At 47.2% G+C, this 22,077-nt stretch overlaps 1 protein-coding gene across 1 annotated transcript in view; it reads left to right on the top strand.

Moving 5' to 3' along the window:
* The window catches only part of MRPL39 (mitochondrial ribosomal protein L39), a 114,635-nt gene that overhangs the window by 20,026 nt on the left and 72,532 nt on the right, over nucleotides 1-22,077 (top strand). Inside the window, exon 3 of the mRNA XM_078658364.1 lies at nucleotides 4,138-4,277. Within this exon, the coding sequence (XP_078514490.1) occupies nucleotides 4,138-4,277 (140 nt within the window). The remainder of the gene's footprint in view (nucleotides 1-4,137; nucleotides 4,278-22,077) is intronic.

Here is a 22,077-nt window from a genome sequence, read left to right as displayed (position 1 = left end):
ACTTTACGATAGTTCAGCCTCGCCCTCCTAATATCGGGCATCATTTTAGACCTAATGGCTAGCGCTAATATACCATAGGAAATCCGACACGATTTATTAAACCATGATTTACTCATGGGATGGGCGGTTGGTTTTTGAGGCTTGTCGGATTTTGATAAGTGGGCTTTAAGATCATTAAAAAGGTCTTCATGTAATTTGATAATTATCCCATTGGTATCTTCCTGGGTTGGAAGTGAGCGCAGGACCCCCAGAGCCCGTGTTACCTTTAACCTGATCTCTTCCCGAGCCCCAGGGTCGATGGCGATCCTTGCCCATCGCACCCTGCGAATATCATTTGTAAGCAGGGCATCAGCGGTGGCAGTCTCTGTCTGGATATTACGCTTCGTACCTCCGTTTAATCGGAGACTCATTGCAAGGGGGTTGTGGTCGCTCTCCGGGCGATCCAGGATCACCGTTTCCTCTAATATGCCCCAGTACTTTATCTTAATAAGGATATAGTCTATTCTACTTTTATAAGGGCCATTATTGAAAGTTGCCCTTCCCATTTTGTCAGAGATAGACCGACCATTGGCTGCCCTAAATCCTCGCTCTATGCAGAGACCCGTCCACTGCAGGGCAGATTACGTCCATTTCTTGATAGGCTTAAGATCAAGGGGGGGTGTTCCACTGAACATCTCCTCTATCAAGAGGGGTTCTCCATCACAATGTAGGGGCTCAAACGAGCAGTTGAAATCCCCTGCCATTAATACAGTGCTATCAGGCCTAACGGAATCCAAAAAGGTGTCCAGATCAGCAAAGGTTCTGGAGCCACGCCCACCGGGCTGTCCTCTGGTATACACATTTACAATGACAATATCTTTTAAGTCTAGCTGGTGCAGGGTTATGGCAAGAAGATCCGGGCTATCAACTACTAGTTCAGAGGGTCTAAAGTTGATTGTTTGTCTAACCCAGATAGTTAAACCCCCTGAGGGTCTGCCTTTTATCCCTCTGACTGCCGCTTTACAAAGGTTTATATACCCTGGGCGATATATGGAGTCCACTGCCCACGTCTCCTGGGAGACCAATATATCATAATTTTCCACCAGGTCTGACCATTCTAATATGGGTAATTTGCTCTTAAGACCAGCGATGTTCCAGGAGATCAACGAGAGCGTGTGTGTATCGTTAGCTAAGGAGGGCTGTGGAGAGGTCGTGCCCTGTTGGGGATCCAAAGCACGAGTAATGGCCAAGCCAGGGCATCCTACTACTAAGGGTGCGAGAGCCGTGATCATATGCTCTCCTTTTTCCATCGTGTTTGCCCCTGCTGACACCTTTCCCAAAGTTGTCCTAGATTTTGTGCATAGCGTCTTTAACTCGTAGGGGCCCTCCAGGTTTTCAACTCCAGGAGGAGAACCAATACTGTTTAAAATTTCAGGAGGGGCTACATTTAGATCCTCACTTCCGACAATAAATGGATCCCTCATAATACTATTACTAATTTTTGGCACTGCCCAGTCGTTAGCTCCATTACCCTTATGCCATTCGGCCCGGTTTCTCCTACAGCAAGATCCCAGTCAGTCTACCCCCTCCAAGCCAAGTAATGACTCAAAACGATTCACCATGGGAAGATGGAACTCCTGCCTACAATCAGTGTATGGGCGTCTTAGTATCATTTCCCAACTATTTTGCTGAGTGAAACGCGGGCCAGAGAAGGATCTGGGATAGAAAAAGCTCACATCGTGAGTTTGTATTTCACTGGATCCCCAGTACCCAGATTCGTTACAAATGAACCTTACCACTCTCGGGTCCCTAAAGTTCACTATTATACAATCGCCCTGTCGATCCTTAATTCTATGCCACAACCAATCCTCCCTTCTAACATACAGAATCTCAGCATTCATGAAAGCTGGGGGCGATATATTTCTATTTAGCCAATGGATGACCTTGTTCTTCAGCTCACTATGGGTCTCCAATAATACATGGGAGCTTCTGTGGCAAGCCCATTCTCCACTGACCATTTATCCCTTTGTTTTTTAAATCTACACTGTGTTCAGGGGTGGCCAGCTTTTTCCCAACATCACTTCCAATGGCTTCAGATCCCACACAATTATGATCCGTAACAATTAATTTTACTCTATCGTTCTCAGTGGCGCTAGAAATTTGTTGGACATATTGGTTATTTGGTATGTCCTGCGAAATAGCTATGGGGGGGACATATAGGATCGATAGCCACTCTCAAAAGGGGCGGGGGCCCAGAACCCTGGCTAACCCCCGCAATTTTTTCCAGAGTTGCTGAATTGGCCATCACAGCTTTTTCCAATTTCCCCACGTTCTCGTTAATTAACTTTACCCTTTCAAGTAGTGGTAGGATCAATGATTTTAATAACTGATCTAGTGTTTCCAGAAAGCAATTGGGTAGTTGGTTTTCTGCTGGCGGTCGGGGTTTTGGCACATTTGATCTATTTCTAGTGACAGTAGTAGAATTTTGGGGATTCACGGTGGTGTATAATGGTTGGGTTGATGTGGAGATTTTATTTACTTTGGCACGTCTTCCCTTTTGGGTTCCTCCCCCCCCCCGTTTTCTTTTGCCAGTGACTGGTTGAGGTTTACTAGCAAATGCAGTTTTGGGCGCTATTAGCGCATTAACCGGGGACGGGTTGGAAATGGTGGAAGGATTAGAGTCTTTGTCCATTTCCTAAAATTGAAATGCTATCTGTGGTTGTATTTAGTGAGCTACAAACCAAAGACCCATCTGGCCCCGCCTGCTCTACACTAGTTCCCCGGCACAAGTCGCCATTTACCAAGTGCTGCTCTGGGGATACAGCAGCCATAATTGTACCCAGTGAGGATCTCTTCTAAGGAAAGAGCTATGAGGATAACCTATTTTCCGTCAATTCAATTTAACATTCTAATACTACTGCTGCTCTAGTGATAAATTGATCTAAGGTACCGGACACAGACCCCCCCCAATATTGCTGAAAGAAAGCTTCTTCACATTCCTTGGGCGAACCGCCATGACAAAATGCACCCAGGTGAGTGAATTCGATAAAAGAAAAAAACAGGGTTAAACAATATTATTTTCCAAGCCCCAACCAACACTGATGCTTAAAACCGTAAGAAATAATATAAAATACATAAATGTCTCACTGCTTGGGACTCGGGATGAAAGGGGGGTGGCCCAGCCCAGCCTCCACCGGCCTCGGACGGCCGCAGACGGCCCCGCCCTTGTCCCGGGCTTCTACCAGGACGCTCCTGCGCCGCGGGGATTGTATACGGTTCAAATAGTGGGAACCGTTGTGGGTGTGACTGAGTCCCGGTCCAGGTGTAGTCGGCAAGGAATCCTGGGACTTAGAGTCCGCCTAAGATGGGCCGGCGCTACTCAGCAAGCCCACAGGGTCCAGGTGTGGTCCGGTATAGCCCTCGCTCCTCTCTCAAGCCCGCAATTACAAGGGCAGCAACTGTTCTCCTGGAGGACTCCATCAAAGCATCAGTCATTAAACAAGCATAGACAAATAGCTCTTGCATTTTGGACCTATAAGTTTTGCCAATGGTACTTAACAATTCTGAACAGTATCTACATTAGTGTGCAGCATGGCTAAAGCATCCACGATGCTGTGAAGCATGGCTAAAGGAAAAAATTGCTTTAAAAAATGCTGCTATGGCGCAGAAGTCACATCATTTTGTAGGTGCAAGCAACATGCATACGCACGACTACAAAACGGGTGACCATTTTTTTATTGCAGTTCGCTGGGGGTGAGCGTCATGGAGGGCCAGTGTGTGTGGGATGTAAAATATGTTGCTTACTGCATTATTTAGTATCTAGAAACAACATGGGTAAATTTGTATGACAGGTGATGAATATTAATCCAGTCACAGTCCCCGAGAATATAGATTACATAATTGGCTACATTTTAGTTTTCAATTCAGCAGCCAGGACTGGCATAATTGTAATCACCCATTGGCTGCACTGCTACGTAGTCCAGTGCATTAAGGGATATTGCATATGTATCTTATGCTGACCACCACAATCCAGCAAACGCTCTTGGAACATAATGAACGAAAAAGGAGACCTATGCACATGAAATTGTTTTCTATGCCTACACTGTAATAACCAGATAATGTGATCCTAATGATATGTTTTCTGTTTTAATTGGTTAGATCTTAGCGAGTGGTACTGTAAGCGTGCTGTGCTGGCAGTTGTTGATGGAGAGGCTTGGGACATGTATCGGCCTTTAACCAAATCCTGTGATATTCAGTTTCTTACCTTCAAAGATGAAGACCCAGAGGAAGTGAATAAGGTTAGTGAGCTTTTATCTGCTGCCTTTTGTAATATGTGTAGGACATATTATGACTATTACATTCTTTCTGCTGTAGGTGAGATATAGATTATTTTTATGCCCATTATTGTATGTGGCAAATATACCCCCGAGAAACATTGAACCCCAGCGGATATCTGTATCCAAAAATAGGCTATTCTGTGTTGCTATATATTCCTTTTTATTAAGCCTTTTACCTTTCTAGCATGTATTGTAAACTGCAGATGCCATTTGGATAGGAAAAAGTGAACAGGTTGTTTTGTAATGAAACATACATTAACGTTGACTGTTCAGTTTTGTGCATTAAGTTTTGTGCATGGAATGCAACTCCCTGGCCCTGCTGGCTGTACACATATATCCCATAATCTTTTGTTTCAGTTTTATCTTTCCATTTATAGTAGTGTCCGGTTCTCTCGCAGACTTGTTTAAATGGTTTCAGGAACATGCACTTCAGAGTGTTTTAGCAACACTTGAGAGCTCTTCTAAAAAGCACTTCTCTGTAACGTTAATAGTAGTACAAAATATACAAAAGAACTGGGATACAAGAAGTGGGAGGCCTATAAAAGCTACTTGGGACACACCTCATGCATTTCCATTTGGTTGCAATCTCCCTGAGTCCCCCACCTCCACTAACTGTTTCGTGACCAGGTTGATTGAATCAGTCAGTCAAATTTACTTTATTCGGTTTATGTGCAAACCATAAAAGCATACTAAAAGACAATTAATGTCAGCAAATATAAAACCATAATATAAAAGAAACAATTAATGCTCAGATATATACATATAAAAACAATGAATAAAACAGTTTGTGCTGATTACATCTTAACACAGCAATGAAAGACATACATAGTTTTATGGTGTTGGGTTATTCTCCTTAGAGTTCTTACGGCTTCAGCAAGAAAATTAGCAATGTTAAAAATTTCCCATTCATTTGTCAACATTTGCAGATAGAGTAATTGAATCATTTTAAATGACTTTTGTTGAGGCGTAGGTCCTCTGCATTTATTTTTATTTATTTATTTGAACTTGTAAGGCGCGCAGCTACCCACAATGGGTTTCCCGGCACCAAGGGACAGACTGAAGAAGAAAAAACTACAAGGCCCAGCGGAGAGATGGCTAATCAAAGAAAACAGTGCTTACTCAAGAGAACTTATAGCCGAAAAAGCCAAGTTTTTAGTCCCTTACGGAGCCTAACAAAGTTAGTTTCCAACTTCAGACTCACAGGCAGGGCATTTCACGTTTTAGTTGCCAGATGCGAAAAGGAGCGGCCGCCCATCTTCACCAGCCTAAATCTAGGAACGACAAAGTCTCCCTTACCTGCAGATCTAAGGGTGCGGCTAGGAATATAGGCATGAATGAGGCTTTGAAGATATTTGGGGGCAAAGCCCTGTTTAATCTTAAAGATATAACATAAAGCCTTAAACTTGATTCTATTTTTGATTTCTAGCCAGTGTAAGTCGCGAAGGGCAGGGAGAGCCGATGCTTTCCGGGGAACGTTACATAGCAGCCGTGCGGCCGCATTTTGGCTACCTGGAGTTTTCTCAGCGTAGTCAGATCCGCACCAAGGTAGAGAACGTTCCCATAGTCCCAGAGCGATGTTATCAGAGCCTGGACCACTGTCCTTTGGGTGTTGGTAGGAAGCATCCACAGGATTATTTGGAGCCATTTGAGAGTAGCAAAACAAATGGCAGCCACTTTGACAGCCTGTTGTCGCATCGTAAGCCTCTCATCAATTAAGAAACCGAGGTTACGAACCTGGGCCACAGGTTTGGGAATAGGACCCATACTTTCGGGCCAATGTTGTGGGCCCCAGAGATCTTTGTCTTTACCCAGGATTACAATCTCGGTCTTATCACCGTTTAGCCTTAGGAAGTTTGCCTTCATCCAATCAGCTACCCGGGATAGCCCTAGTTTAAGGGCCGAGACATTGCTGCCATCACCTCCAGATAGAGTGAATATAATCTGTGTGTCGCAGAGTGACCACTGCGCCTTTAACTAGGCCGGGTCACCCCCTTGCTCCCCACGCCTGCCGCTGCCTGCCTCCTGCTTGCTGCTGCTGCTGAACGACCCAGCCGCCGCTGGGCCGCCCGGATCTCCCCCTGCCCCCCTCGCTTGACCCAGGGACACAGAACCGCCGCCGGACGCCCAGAGGTTCCCGCCGCTGCCTCCCTGCGGCCCCGCCCACCACCAGCCCATTGGCCGCCCGCTCCCGCCACCCAGCTGACCCGCCCACCCGGCTCCTTACTTATGACGCCCCCAGAGCGACCGCGCAGCGGACGCGCGCAGCGGGAGCACCGAATGAGCGCCTAAGGTGCGCCAAAGGTAAGCCCGTCTGCGCCCGTCCGCGCCTGGACCGCGCCCAGTGCCAGGACCCCTGGCCCCCACCGCCAGAAGCCGACCCGACGGACCTACGACGCCACCGAACTCAACGCACTCAACACCGGCCGAACCCCGGGCTGCTACCGAGCCACACCGAGACGCACCCACGGACCCTTCAGCTGCCACTCCTGCAAGTTCACCTGCAACCGGACCCACGCCACACCAGCACCCACCAAGCCGACCTCCAGCAGCACCCACCTGAAGTGCATCATTCTGCAACACCCGCTCCGTCCACAGACACGCCGTCGAGATCTGGAACCTGCTCGACACCACAGACCCAGACGTCGCCTTCCTCACGGAAACCTGGATGAACGCCTCCTCAGCGCCCGACATCGCCATCCCAGAGGGCTACAAGATCACCCGGAGAGACCGCGCCAACCAGACAGGAGGAGGCATCGCCATCATCCACAGGAACACCATCCGCATCACGACCAACACCGACGACACCCTCGCACCCGCCGAACACCTGCACTTCCAGATCCACGTCAACCCCAAGACCACCCTCCGAGGCACCCTCATCTACAGACCCCCGGGACCACGCACACAATTCAGCGAGGACATCGCCGACTTCATCAGCCCACACGCCCTCCACTCCGCCGACTACATCCTCCTCGGGGACCTCAACTTCCACCTGGAGAACAACAACGACCGCAACACCACCACCCTGCTTGACAACCTCGCCAACCTCGGACTCAAGCAACTGGTGACCACCCCCACTCACTACGCCGGACACACTCTCGACCCGGTCTTCTCTTCCAGCAAGGACATCGCCTTCAGCCACGCCACGGGGCTCCACTGGACGGACCACAGCTGCGTCCACTTCAGCTTCAGAAGGACCACGCTCCACCATCACCAGCAACAGGCTCCCCGCAGAAGCTGGAAAAAGATCACTGCAGACCAGCTCGCTACTTCCCTGAACAAGAACCCTCCCACCAGCACAACAAACCCCAGCCAAGCAGCCACCAACCTCACGAAATGGATCAGCGACTGCGCAGACGACCTCGCCCCGCTGAAGACCCCGCCGAGCAGACCCGGCAGCAAGAAAGCCCCATGGTTTAACGACGACCTCAAGAGCTCCAAGAATAACTGCAGAGCACTCGAGAAAACCTGGCGCAGAGACCGAACACCGGACAACATGACTGCCCTCAAGCTCGCCACCCGAAAACACCACCAGCTGATCCATGCCACCAAGAAAACCGCTTTCAAGGAACGACTGGACAACAACGCACACAACAGCAAGGAACTCTTCAACATCGTGAAAGAGCTCTCCAACCCCAACGCCGGAAACAACGACATCACCCCTTCGCAAGACCTCTGCAACTCCCTCGCCTCCTACTTCCACAACAAGATCGCGGACATACACAACAGCTTCAGCACTCAACCGACGCACGCCACGACCGAACCACCGCCCCCCACCACCACCCTCCGCGCCTGGACCCCGATCAGCACCGAAGACACCATCCGCACGATGAACTCCATCCACTCCGGATCTCCGACAGACCCCTGCCCTCACCACGTCTTCAACAAGGCCGACGCTGTCATCGCACCCCACCTGCGGGACATCATCAACACCTCCTTCGACATCGCCACCTTCCCGGAAAGCTGGAAGCACGCCGAACTCAGCGCTCTACTCAAGAAACCATCAGCAGACCCAACCGACCTCAAGAACTACCGCCCCATCTCGCTGCTCCCGTTTCCGGCCAAAGTCATCGAGAAGACCGTCAACAAGCAACTGGTCGCCTTCCTCGAGACGAACGGCTCCCTCGACCTCTCGCAGTCTGGCTTCCGGGCCAACCACAGCACCGAGACCGCCCTGATCGCAGCCACCGATGACATCCGAGCCCTGCTCGACAACGGAGAAACAGCGGCCCTCATCCTCCTGGACCTCTCCGCGGCCTTCGACACTGTCTGCCACCGCACCCTAGTACAGCGCCTCAGCAACGTCGGAATCCAGGAGAATGCACTGGAGTGGATCACCTCCTTCCTCGCCGGAAGGACACAGAGAGTCCGTCTCCCCCCGTTCAGATCGGAAGCCACCGAAGTCATCTGCGGCGTTCCTCAAGGCTCCTCGCTCAGCCCAACACTCTTCAACGTCTACATGAGCCCCCTCGCAGCCATCGCACGCCAGCACAACCTGAACATCATCTCCTACGCCAACGACACCCAGCTGATCCTCTCCCTCACTAACGACCCCGCCACCGCCAGAGCCAACCTGCACGAAGGGATGACAGACGTAGCCAAATGGATGTCGAACAGCCGCCTGAAACTGAACTCGGACAAGACGGAAGTCCTCATCCTGGGATCCTCACCCTCCGCCTGGGACGACTCCTGGTGGCCCCCCGCCCTGGGCAGCGCACCCAAACCAACAGACCACGCACGCAACCTGGGCTTCATCCTGGACTCCTCCCTCTCCATGACCAGACAAGTCAACGCCGTCTCCTCGTCATGCTTCTGTTGTGACTCGACTGTGGTCGCACCCCCGCGCCACAGTGGAATGTACAACCCACAATCCAACGGGATTGTAGAGAGAGCAAATCGAATGATCAAGGGCGCCATAAGTCTGGCACTCGCTAAAAATCTTGACATTGAAAAAACTCTTAACGAGTTAGTGTGGGCTTATCGCACGACAGAAAATTCCACCACTGGTGTGGTCCCTTTTGTAGCCATGCGGGGCAGAAAACCTACCTCCAAACTGGTGCCTCCGTGGATCCGGGAGTTGGTGGAAGGGAAGAATGGCGGTGAGTGTGATGTGAGAATTCCCGTGCATGGTCCTAGGAAGGTTCAAAGAATGGGAAAAACCTGGTCTAGAATTCTGGTTGGTGATTGCGTCAAGGTCCGGTCTGGACGTTGGGTCAGAGGTATGCGTAAGTTTCAAGGACCATTCAAGGTGAAAGAAGTGCATCCCTTCTATGTGGTATTGGAGAATGGAGATAAATGGAACTTGCGCAGAGTGGCAAAGTACAGCTCGGGAGACCACTCTCCTGAAACCTTTAATAGAAATGCGATCACCAAAGATACTTGCTCAGGGTACATGCTAGCTCAGGATCGCCAATTGCTTGACGGTGCCCGCACAGGTACAGAGACGAGGGCCCCAGGCCCTGGAGGGGACAATTTGGGCATTGATCAAAGGGCAACCAACTCAAGCGATGCATTTCAGAACCTTCATGGGGCTCAAGCCCATCAGAGACCCTTACGGGTCAGGAGGCTTCCTCCACATTTGAATGATTTTCTTGTTGGCTGAATTGTTGTTTATCTCCCCGTCCCCTTCTCCCATCAATTCTGTACTTTCATTGTTTATCACTCAACTCTCTACCTGCGTGTAGAGGAAAGGGGGGTATGTTGTGACTCGACTGTGGTCGCACCCCCGCGCCACAGTGGAATGTCCAGATGCCGAACGTTCTCTTGTGAGCGCCGCCGGTTCTCCGTCAGTGAGGCTTCGTTGGCGGAAGAGAACGGGCGCGCTGGTGTTGTGCTGTAAAGGAATAAACTTACATGAATCCCATGGTGCCTCCGTCTTGTATTTGTAGCCTACAACAGCTTCAACATCCTGCGCATGCTACGAAAGATCTTCCGATGGATCCCCACCGAGACCAGGAAGACGGTCACCCAGGCCCTCGTCACCAGCCGTCTGGACTACGGCAACTCCCTCTACGCTGGAACCACCGCCAAACTCCAGAAAAGACTCCAGCGGATCCAGAACACCTCAGCACGACTCATCCTGGACATCCCCCGCCGCAGCCACATCTCCGGACACCTGAGAGACCTGCACTGGCTCCCGGTCAACAAGAGAATCACCTTCCGGCTCCTCACCCACGCACACAAAGCCCTACACAACCAAGGACCAGGATACCTCAACAGCCGCCTCAACTTCTACGCTCCCAAACGCCAGCTTCGATCGACCAGCCACGCCCTCGCCGCCGTCCCCCGCATCCGAAGAGCCACCACAGGAGGAAGGTCCTTCTCCTACCTGGCTGCCAAGACTTGGAACTCCCTTCCGACCCACCTCCGCCTGACCCAGGACCACCTCGCCTTCAGGAAGCAGCTCAAGACCTGGCTGTTCGAGCAGTAGCGGACCCCCCCCCCCCCTCAGAGCCTTGAGACCCTCCGGGTGAGTAGTGCGCTATACAAATGCTCTGATTGATTGATTGATTCTGCCCACAGGACCATAGCTGGGCTGGCAGAGCACCTTCGTACCACTTACAAGGTGCCAGGACTGGGGTGGCACCACGTAGGGGGTAGGGCTCACAAAAGACAGAGTCCAGGTGATGGGTTCAAGGTGGTTGGAGCCTTTTCTATCCCTGCGGCTCTGATCAGAAGGCCAGCCCCATAGCCCTTGGAGTCACTCAGCATTTGTCTGGCTCTTTCTCTCTCTTTTAGGAGTAGATACGCTAGGTGTAGGTGCCCCAGCACTGCGGTCAAGTCTGGGGAAGGCAGCAGTGGGACAGTCACCTACTGTCTCTGCAGGCTCCTGTTTCTTCATAAGTCTCCCACTGGTTGGAAGCTTGCTTCTGGTGAGTTGGGGTGGTGGAGGGTCGCTGGGGTCAACAGGGCTGCCTTGAAGGACTCTTCTTCTGTCAGCACTACCACACCATGGCTCATGTGGCAGGGCTAGCAACACAATCTGCTCTGGCTTATATTAAAGTTGTAGCTGCCCTATCTGGTCGGATACAGCTTCATGATGTCATAGAGGCACAGTCCCTTTGGGCACAACTTCACAATGACACATCTACACATTCCTCTCTGGCACAACTTTATGATGTTGCTGTAGCACGGTCCTCTTGGGCACAATGTTGCAGGCTACTCATTGTGAGAGAATGTATTCCAGTCTTTGGGGCATGCAGCTCGCTTTCCACAGTCTTCCTGAACTGACCCATCCTCGTCCTGTGGGGCTCATGCAGGGTTGGCAGGCTCCTTCCCTCTCTTAGCAGTCAGGTTGACTCCAGGCACTTCATAACCGTAGAACAGCATGTTCGTTCTAGGTAAGACTCCAGGTGATGTCCTGTTAAGTTTGGGAAGCATTCTGTCAGACACCAGCTTTGGCTGCATAGCAGGTATCTGAGTACTCTGCGGAGCACTTTCTTCCATGATCAAAGAGAACACAGCAACTGGAATCACCTGTGGGCCAATGGCTCCTGCTTTGATACATTGGAAGCAGACAGAGGAGGTCAATTCTCTGCCTGCTCTTTCAGAACTGGTGTGAGCTTTCTGCACCTGGCTGTCAAGAGCGACAATGAGCAAAGATCACAAAGGTACAAAAGGCTGACCTCACCTAAAGAACCTTTCACACTCCGAACAGCAGAGACTGCAGTCCCACATCTTATACCCACATCTATAAAGTGTCATTGCTCAGGAAGATTAATTAGCAGCCCCTCTAAGCAAAAGTACTCATTCAGATTTTTAAGGGGAGCCCTGTCTCCTCTATCCCCACTTCAATTTCTAGATGTCCTCCCCGTGGCTTCAAGACTGGCAGCATTGCATATCCACAGTCTGGGAAAACGATCATACCTCCATCTTGTATACATGAATTGGACAGGGTCTCCAAAAGTGGAGCCCACCAAGCTTCCATTACTCTGGCTCACTATGTTTATGTTTGTGTGCTTGTATAGCGCTCGATTGCTGAGGCGTCTTGGTGCTGCGATGTGTGGGCAGGAAGGTGCATTGTAGTTAAGGCCTATGTGGCCAGGTTTTAAGACTCTTCCTGAAGAGCTGAAGTTTAGATTGAAGCTACATGGGGAGCGGCAGTTTGTTCCAGAGCTTCGCCGCACAGTGTAATTAGTCTCTTATGGACTCTGATGTAATATAGAGACTGTGCCGCTTCACCCTAATATTTAGACAGCCTGGCTTTGGCGTATATGATTTCTTGACAGTGTGTTGTCAAGGAATCCAAACTAGATGCATGCAGGATACTTGCTGACTAAATTTGAGCACAATCTTTTTGACAACAGTAGTAGAAAGAGGTTCTGTAGCTTATCAGTGTAGTAGTCTCTTCTGGCCTTCCTTTGTGCTGCATCAGAGTCTTTTCATTTGGAAAAGGATGAATTTTCCAAACATGGAGAAAATTCGTACTGTATTTCACAAATGAATAACATTGTTTCTTTATACGCATTGTAAGATACTTAGTGTTGCTAAAAATTCCACAGACCTTCAGAGGGCCTGGAACAGGGGTCTTCTACCTTTTCTGTAATAAGAGCTACTTCTGTTCAATGAAATTCGTCCGACGCTACTAAAATTATTACTGTTTATAATAGTTACCATGTCAAGCAAGATTAACATAATGGCTATTCCAGTGCACAATTACCAGCAGCGATCACCTTAATGTGTCAGACAGGGTTGACAGCAGTAATATAAAAAGTCATGGCAATTTTGAATTCCTTCTGCATAGGTGATTCATGACACCCATGGCTGCAATGCCCCTGGCACCAAGGTAGTAAAGATTGCAATATTGAATAATGTATCACTCCAATGTCAGCCCTAAGTATATTTTGGAAATTCATTTTTCTTCAAACATCAGCATATGAGTTATGAAAGTACACACTTTTTAAATTTTAAGTAGGCTGGGCTGTACACGGGGAAGCTACTGCCAGATAGCTGGAGAGCTACCTGTAGCTCCCCAGCTACTCTTTGGAGAAGCCTGGCTTGAAACCTCACAGCACACTTAGCAGACTTTGTTGGGATTCAGCAACTTTTTGACCGACTCCGTTTGATACTCTATCCTGGTGCTGCCAAATCATAAGTGTAAATGCACCCTTGGTCCAAAATTGTGGCCTCATGCATCTCCTTGCACTCCAGATCAGCAACTTGCGTTTACATTTTATAGCTATAAATTCTTCAAGGCTATGTCAGAATCAAAATGTTATGAATTTTGCATGTGGTCAGTTGTTATACACATAATCTCCAGTGTTAAATCATCATATATTGTGATACATTAGATTTCCTTTTTTTAATTAAATAAAGCCTTGGGGAATTTGTATTCAAAAGTGTGTTTAAAAATGCACAGTAGGTTAGCAAAACTGCCTGCAATGTCAGTTTGTTCTGTTTTGTATTGTAACTGCATTTATATTGCACGCTCTACCTCTGACAAGATGTTCCATCTGGAGCACGCTACTTCAGATACAAAGATTAATCCAATGGTTAATCCAGTACTATTGTTGGTTATTTGGATTACCCTGCTACCATGAAAGAAAAAAAAACACTCCATGCATTTACTCCAGTATCTTTGTGCTAGATTAAAATTAATACCAGTTAGGTGTGTTCGTTAGTGGTGGGTCAGTGGTTTCATGCAGTTGGTTGGTGATATAAAAAGTCGGACCGGGGTGGACCCACGTAGGTGTAAAGGCCAGGAACGGGCGATCCTGGAAATGCCCCAACGTCCTTCCTTCTACCCTGGGAGTCCATGGTGAAATTCACTTCTCGGCAAAAAGCTGAAAATGACAAAAAGGTCTTTTGAAACCACGCAAGACCATTGGGTATAACCGTGAGTTGCACATTATATTCCACAGGTTAGGGTGCGCCTTAGCGTGTGCATACCGCCGTGGGATTTTTTGAAGGTCCCGACGAATGCTTTGCTAAATAATGCACCTAAGCAGAAACATGTTGACCATTTTCTTAAAATACTTTTGGATGCTACCAGACACTTTATAGGACTGACTTACATCCATTTCACGTTTTTATTAGTATTTGGGCAGCCTTTAATAAATCATTGGATGGGCCAGTCCCAAACACTTTTTAAATTTCACCTTCACATTCACTATCTTTGCACATATACATAGAACATCCTGCTCCACTGTAAGTCCGGCGTGGAAGCATACCAAGGAAGCATCTGGCTTCTCTGGTAGAACCCTATGATGAAGCATGTCCCCGACCAGGTCGGTGAGTGAGGGTTCTTTTAACAAACATTTCTGATGTCCTTTTTTCGCTAACCCTTGGAGAAAAACACTCCTTTTTTAAGTTATTTCTGAGCCACTCTTTTGTTGTTGAATATTAGTTTAAAGGGGGTATAAGAGTGCCTTTCTTCCCTCCCTCTCTTGTTGTTTCAAGGTTATAACAAGTCTGGCAGAAGTTAGGTATAGATATGATTCATGGATGGGGTTTAAAAAAAAAGGGAAGTTGTAAACTATGAAATGAGATCTGAACCACTGGCAGAATTACAATGAGTAATAAAGGCCGGCTGGGATGAGAATGAGAGGTGGCTGTACTCAGAAATAGAATGTGTGCGAAGGATGGAAGGGAAGGAGAGCGTCGCTCTGAAAAAGGAAAGAAATTGATTGGTGGTAAGTCCGGATCCATTTTTCTGGATTTTAAGAGTATAGCGGAAGAAGGCTCTCACATAGCAAGCAATGTGAGGAAATAAATATTAGAAACAACATTATATATAATGCTCTATTTCCGAGGCAGACAGCTTAAACATGCAAGTCAGGGAGTACAGATTGTTTAAACATTAACAGAGCCTGTTGTGCCAGGCCTAAGGCAGCCCTTGTAAGCATAGACTGGAGTACCCCAACTTTGGTACGGGATCTGTACATTGCATAAGGGGCCTCAGAAAAAGAAAGTCTTATTTATTGATCTTCCCTCACTATTGTGTAGATTGACTCACTCACTAAAAATGAGTCATTTGACATTGACTGAGGGCTTCTTGCCAATGCGCAGTCAGATTTGTACCTTGTTTAGTTATCTAGCCACATTCCCGGTTGTTTCTGTGAAAGAGCAATGCAACCAAAGACACGAGAGATACCTAGCGCTAACATCCCAAATATATATTGTGCGCGTTTGTGAATTAGGCCAGTGTGCTACGTGCATTGTATGTTTGTTGTGCATTTTGGAAGTCAATGACCTGCCCATGTGCACAAGATGGGGGCGAGAATGTTTTCCCAGAAAGTGGAATTATATTGCTGAAATTCCTGAAGTAGCAGGGTGGAGATCTAGACACAAAATGAGGACAGAGGAGACTGGGCTTGTATGGTAATTTGATTAGGTCCTTTTGCTGATAGGGCCTGCTGATAAGTGTTTTGTAGCTCAGGCACTTGGTAGAAAGTGGGGGTTAATGATGGGACTGTAGACTCTATTGTCGGTGAGAAGGATCCTTTAGATGAGACCCGTGTGTCATCTTTTCATGATCACGGTTTGTGTGGCTCTTGATATCAAGGCACACTTTTAAAGGCACGTGCTTTGCCATAAATTGGTTAATGCCAAAGGTCCTTGGTATCTTTTCTCCTTAGTGAAACCCTACTAACCCTTTCGAAGACTTAGGTCGACATGCGCAGGGTTGTTGAAGGTTCCCGTCACAGAAAGATCTTGTTTGGGTGGTTGCTCCTTCGGCTTCTTGGCCACAAAGCTGTGGAATACCCAGCTTCTTCACTTGAGACAAGAAACCCTAGAAGCAACTTTCAGGAAGAATCTTAAAACGTGGTTGTCTAGGTTGACCTTATTTCAGCATTGCTTGAGTCTGCTTCTGGCCTTTTCTTGCTCCTCGCTCAGTTATGTCTTCCCTTTTCCGCATGTTTCTTTTCCCCGATCTCTGCTGATGGTTGCGTAGGGAAATCCTAGCATGGGGACGCATGGCGAGTGCGCTTTAAAAATGAATAACATAAAGTGTTCTGCATCGAATCACCAGCGAAAGTGATATGTTGGTGGCTGCCAAAGAAATTTAAATTATCTGTGCACTGCGCCGGAGGAAAAATGATGTAGATTATGACCCAATTAGACAAATACAGACACCACCTGAAACACAAACGTACACAGAACATTCAAATAGCAGTACATGATAGTGCACGATGCAACATGAACACATAGTAGACTGTATTGGCTTAAAATAACCCTAAATTAGTGCCTCATATAGAGGGTGCTGTAGACACAGAAGATGTGTGTTGTAGGACAGAAGTGCACACTTTAGCTATGCCACTGCACTTATATTGACAGAAATTGGCTCCAAGCAAGAGACCCGCAGGACAGATGCACAAACGCCTGAATTTGGGAGCCACTTTCAAACTATACATGCAGCTGGTTAAACATTGTATGATAGGATGTTACTGTCTCCAGCAAATCAATCGTAGGAAGACCTAGTGCAATGCCTGCCTCTAGTCCTTTCACAGAAAAGCAAAAAATAACTTAAGCAGTTGGTACAAACATGAAACTGGAACAGGGGACTGGGGTGGCTGTGACGTTTAGCAAAAAAGGCAGTGTAGGAAATAAAATGAAATAAGGGCCTTCTGTTCACAGATATTTTGTGGTCGCAAAGGCTCCGATTAGAAAAATCAGAGCAATTGTGACTGCAAAATAGCTTTGAATATGTTCAAAACCCAAATTGAGATTTAGTAACTCGTTAACGAATAGCAAAATAGGTTTGTGACTACATAACGATTTGCAAATTGAAAAAGACATGTTTAGGACTTCCCTTCCAATTTATGATTTCTTATGGTATGCATCAGTGGTTGGCGACTGCAATCGTGGTCACCAGTATTTGATAGGTTATTGTCACCTCAAAGGAGGTGCTAACCCACTCACAAACAGGAAGGTCAGTGTTGTAAAATAATTTTTGGGGGAGTAGGCATTGTGACTGCTGCGTACTCATAAAAAACAGTTTTAGAAACTTATTTTTTTTAAACGGGTGGAATACAAGCTGTGTTAAAAAAAAGTAAAACAAAAATAAAACATTGCTTTATTTATTTAAAAGCAATCACAGACATGGTGGTTTGCTGACCCCAGCAGGCCACCATCACTATGAGGGCAGTGATTCGTAGTGGCTTGCAATTTGTAACCTACCTCATGCGTATTAATGAAGTAGGTCAAATTCCAACCACCGATGAATCTGAATTTTGCAAACCAACATGTTTGAACATATCTCGGTTTGCATAAAAACAGAGCATTTCGTAGAAGTCGGTGTACAATTGCAGCCTCTTTTACTGAATGCATTGTATAAACGTAAGGCCCTTAATTATGTAAAAATGCATGTAGGTTAGAGCACAGGAAATTCCATACTGCTTTCAAACACACACCTGCGCTCTGAAGTCTAAAGTTCATAATGGAAGGGTGTGGGGTGCTGGGACTTGGAAACAGCAATACGTTCCTCATTACTGCCTTCTCTCATCTGTGCTGCTGCCAAAGGAAACCAAACACATAAATGATGTCCTTATTTAAGAAACTTTAACAGCATTTTGCTTCTGTCCTCTAAAAGGTCATGCACCATATCATTGTAAGCTTGATACTTTATATCTGTCTTCAAGCCTTCTCTTGGCAGCCATACTTCTGCTGAGCCAGGCAACTAGATAAACAAAATATAGTAATCACAACGTTGTGAAGGGCAGGCACTCTTTTGTTGAAGCACACAACTTCTACCCAACCAAAACATGTCCTCCTGGCTCCCACCAAGTTTTTGGAGTCAAACGCCCTCTCTGTAGTTTTCCTGCAAGCGCTTTTTAGAGTAATTACATTCTACTTGGCGACAGTGGAAGTGTCAAGCCAGATCTAAAAATGGCACCGGCAGGCCTCTTTTAATCACTGCGTAGCCCCTGTCTACTGTTGAAGTGCCAGCTGTACAGAGAGATGGAGCAAAAAGTATATTTAGGGACTGATTTTTAGAAGGTGGTTTTCTCATGTATATCCAGAAGCACACACTCCCCCCAAAAATGTGTGTGTATGTATGTATGTATATATATATATATATATATATATATATATATATATATATATATCTCCAAGGAGCATAATGTAGGAAAGTGCCCCTTTTTTGCACGGTTGTGCCCCACTTTTTGCCTAATGTTGATGCATTTTGACGGAGCGTGACCTGGGTTCCTGCCAACCAGTTACCCAAGGCATATGTTCTTTCCCTAAAACTGTACTTTTTACTCCCAAATTGTCACCTCCCTGGCCACATGTAATTCCCTTGTAAAAGGTACTATTGGTACCAAGGGCCTTGTGACCAGGGAAGCCCTCTGAGGGCTGCAGCCCACATTGTGCCACCCGTAGAGGCCCTGTAACCTAGCACACACACACACACACACACACACACACTGCCATTGCAGGCTGCGTGTTTTGATGCAGAGAAAAGCGGAGAGTCGCCATGCCTACAGCCAATGCCTCTGATATAGGTAATCCAACCCTCTAGCTTGGTGCACTATACCATTGGTGAAGGTACAGTGGCATTTGCCCTGTACCCCTACAGTGCCTAAGTCTATTCTTGGGCACTGTAAGTGCAGAACAGCCATAAAGAGTATATGGTCTGGTCTGGGAGTTTGTCATTACGAACTCCACAGCTCCATAATGGCTTTACTGAAAACTGGAAAGTTTGATATCAAACTTCTCAGCACATTAAACCCACACTGATGCCAGTGTGGGATTTAAAGAAAAATGCACCCAGAGGACATCTTAGAGATGCCCCCTGAAAAACGACCTGACTCTAGTGTCTTGACTGAATGGCTGCTTGCCAGCTGCCACCCCCAGACATGTTTCTGGACTTCTGGATTGAGAGACTCCCGCTCTTAGGGTCCTGAAACAAAGCACATCCTGGGCAGAGGTGCCAAGCCTCCTCCCCAAGGATGGGCAGGGTCCACGAAGGGTAAGCTTCAAAGGCTTGCTGCCTTTGTGAGCTGCCCTTGCCATTTTCTGCTGCTCCTAGCAACTGACCCCCACCGGTTCTGACCCCCACTTTGGGCGGGAGAATCAGTGGCAATACCAAGATGGGAGATGAGGTATGACCACCTTTGCTAACCCAACCTCTCAGGTGGGGGAGGCGAGGCAAAGCACAACTCTGTCCCCACCATCTTGAAAATGGGGGACCCAGCCAACCAAAATGAGGTTTATACCCCCCTCCCACTGGAGGGTGGCATAAAAGGGGGTGTACCCACCACAAGAAACGGACCCATTGGTCCCAACCTTTACCTACTAAGGAAGAAGACGAGGACCACAACTGACTTGGCCCCAGCCCTACCGGCCTGTCCTGACATCGACCTGCTCTAGTGAAATTCCGGTGTATCCTGCAGCCAGCAGCCCCCCAGAACCCGGAGGACCTGCCCGGCCTTCCCCAACCAGACTTTGTCTCCTGTGAGCAGCGGATTTCCTCACTAACAGCCTCTGGCTTTGGCCAAATCCGCGAGTCTGCACCACTGTGCACCTGACGCCCATGGCCCGAGTTCAAGTGGCCCAACACTACAAGGAGGTCTCCCCGGCGATCCTGACATGGTGATTGCTGTGCCTCGAGTCACCTGACGATGCCTACAGCCCCTTTCTGGAGGATCCCCCCCAACCGCGACCGGAGCCGGTAAGAAGAATGCGACACCAAAAGACACCCCTGCTCCCGACGCCCCATATCCTTGGGTGGCTCAACCAACGCTGTCCCGTCATCCCACTAAATCCTAACTTACCTGTCCAACCGTTGGTCGCCTCCAGAAGATCTTCATTCCCAAGCCTGCAGTGTTTGATAGAACCGGAAAATATCAGTTGAAAGTCACAGGGCACCCGACGCCAAAACAGCACCCTGCACCCGGCCGCCCAAGTGCCACTGTGGGTGCAACTTGGTGCTAACTTGAACCCCCTTTTGCCCTGAGCTTAAGTCCAGGAGCTTTTCTCCCTCAACCTTATGGCCCGCCCATGAGCAGCCACCAACCTGAGGTCCCCTATCCCCCATTGGATAACATTTGGCCCCAGCACCCGGCTACCCTAGTGCTGCTGAGGGTGCTCTGAGAGTGCATCCTTGAACCGGGGGAACCCTAGCAAGCCAACTCCCAAAACGAAGTACTTACCACTAAACAGATAACATCATTTCCTTCCATAGGATTGCATTGACTGCTTTTCTGTGAAAAATGTTATGTGGAGTTGGAAAATTGTATGAAACCTTAAGAAACTGTATATTTATAAAAACGGATTTACTCACGTTTTGTCTAGGAAATGTCCCAGTGTGATATCTAGGCATATCACACTGGATAGAAAAAGTAACTTCAAAAGTAATCTGAAAAGTAACTTACAAAGTAATCTCAATAGTAACTGAAAAGTAATGCCAACTGTTTTATGAACAAGTGACTTACCTGTAACCAATCCAATTGCATTTAACTGCATTCAAACTGTATTTAACTACATAAGTATTATTACACTTACATGTACCAGGCCTGGCTCTAGAACTAAAATACAACTGAATAATATTTTTATACTAAACAAATTTGTCCGAGTTCAGTCTTTGAGTGTGTGAAATCATTTCTTGCCTGAGTGTGTACAGTAAATGATTAACACTACCCTCTGGTAAAGCCTTACTGCTCGCCCACACTACCACAAATTGAGAGTAAGGTATTATCTACTTTAGTCTCTGCGTATCTTTGGGGATTAACTGGACTCTGTGCACACTATACCTTACTTAGGTATAGCATATACAGAGGCAGCTTTCTACACATAACTACAAATGTTTGCAGTTTGCAAACCTGTTTAAAGATTTCTATCTTTGATTTTCAGTTTCGGTAATACAATTAGGGCTTGGAACTAACAGTGATTTATTTGTAGTAATGAAGCATGTATATGATTCTGCATGCCATGTATAAACAAATACATCGTTATGACTTGTATAGAGGAGAACACTACTTTGACGTTAAGGAACTGTGGTACTGAACTAGTAGCTAAGGCTTTTTCCCACCTGGAGGCCACGGGAGAAAGAATTACAGTGTGTACTTGTCCAGTAGACTAAATGGAAGTGAACGCTTCTTCTCCCCAACAACGTGTCTCGGGCCGGCAGGTATTTCAACCACTTAGACTGCACCAGAAGTGACTATTAAATGATTGGGAATCTTATCCTTACTGATTAAAAGGTTTGAACTGCCTTTCTGTGATACTAGCATTAAAATTTAGGACTCTTTGTCTTGTATACTTAGACTTACTCCATACATACCACATGCAGTTCAGAGAATGTGCTCTCATGCAAACTTCCAAGACTACTCAACCTAGGGACACTTGTCTCTTGCTGATGAAACATTCAATAGGAGGAGGCCATTTTGTCATACGCCACCCTGCCTTGTATGTTACTTATATGGCTGAAGTTACGTTGAGACTAAAATACGATAAACCATCCTTAAGAGGATCTCTTATGTCTGACTAATGTCAAATATTTGTAGCATTGCCTGTAGTTTTTCAACACCTGATGTATGTGCACTAGCATGTTACTCACCACAAAACCTCAACCTCTCATAAAAACATGGCCAGTGTCATGGGGAGTAACTAGTAGGCAATAGGATTTACATGTGCCACAGTGCACAAAAGTGGACTTCTGAATGGGTTAATTATTTTTAATTTTTTTTTTAATTAGAATGTTATTACATTTCTCTTTATTTTCCTATAGAAAGCTATCTGCCCTGGTGGTGGTGATCTCTACAAAATGGTAGAATGTTATTAGTAGTACGTTTACACTTGTTAATTCAGTTGTAGGAGCCTC

This window comes from Lissotriton helveticus, chromosome 8 (genome assembly GCF_964261635.1).
Source record: "Lissotriton helveticus chromosome 8, aLisHel1.1, whole genome shotgun sequence".
In the NCBI taxonomy this organism is placed as follows: Eukaryota; Metazoa; Chordata; class Amphibia; order Caudata; family Salamandridae; genus Lissotriton; species Lissotriton helveticus.
Note: the sequence above shows the minus strand (reverse complement) of the source record. Positions and strands in the feature narration are given on the sequence as shown.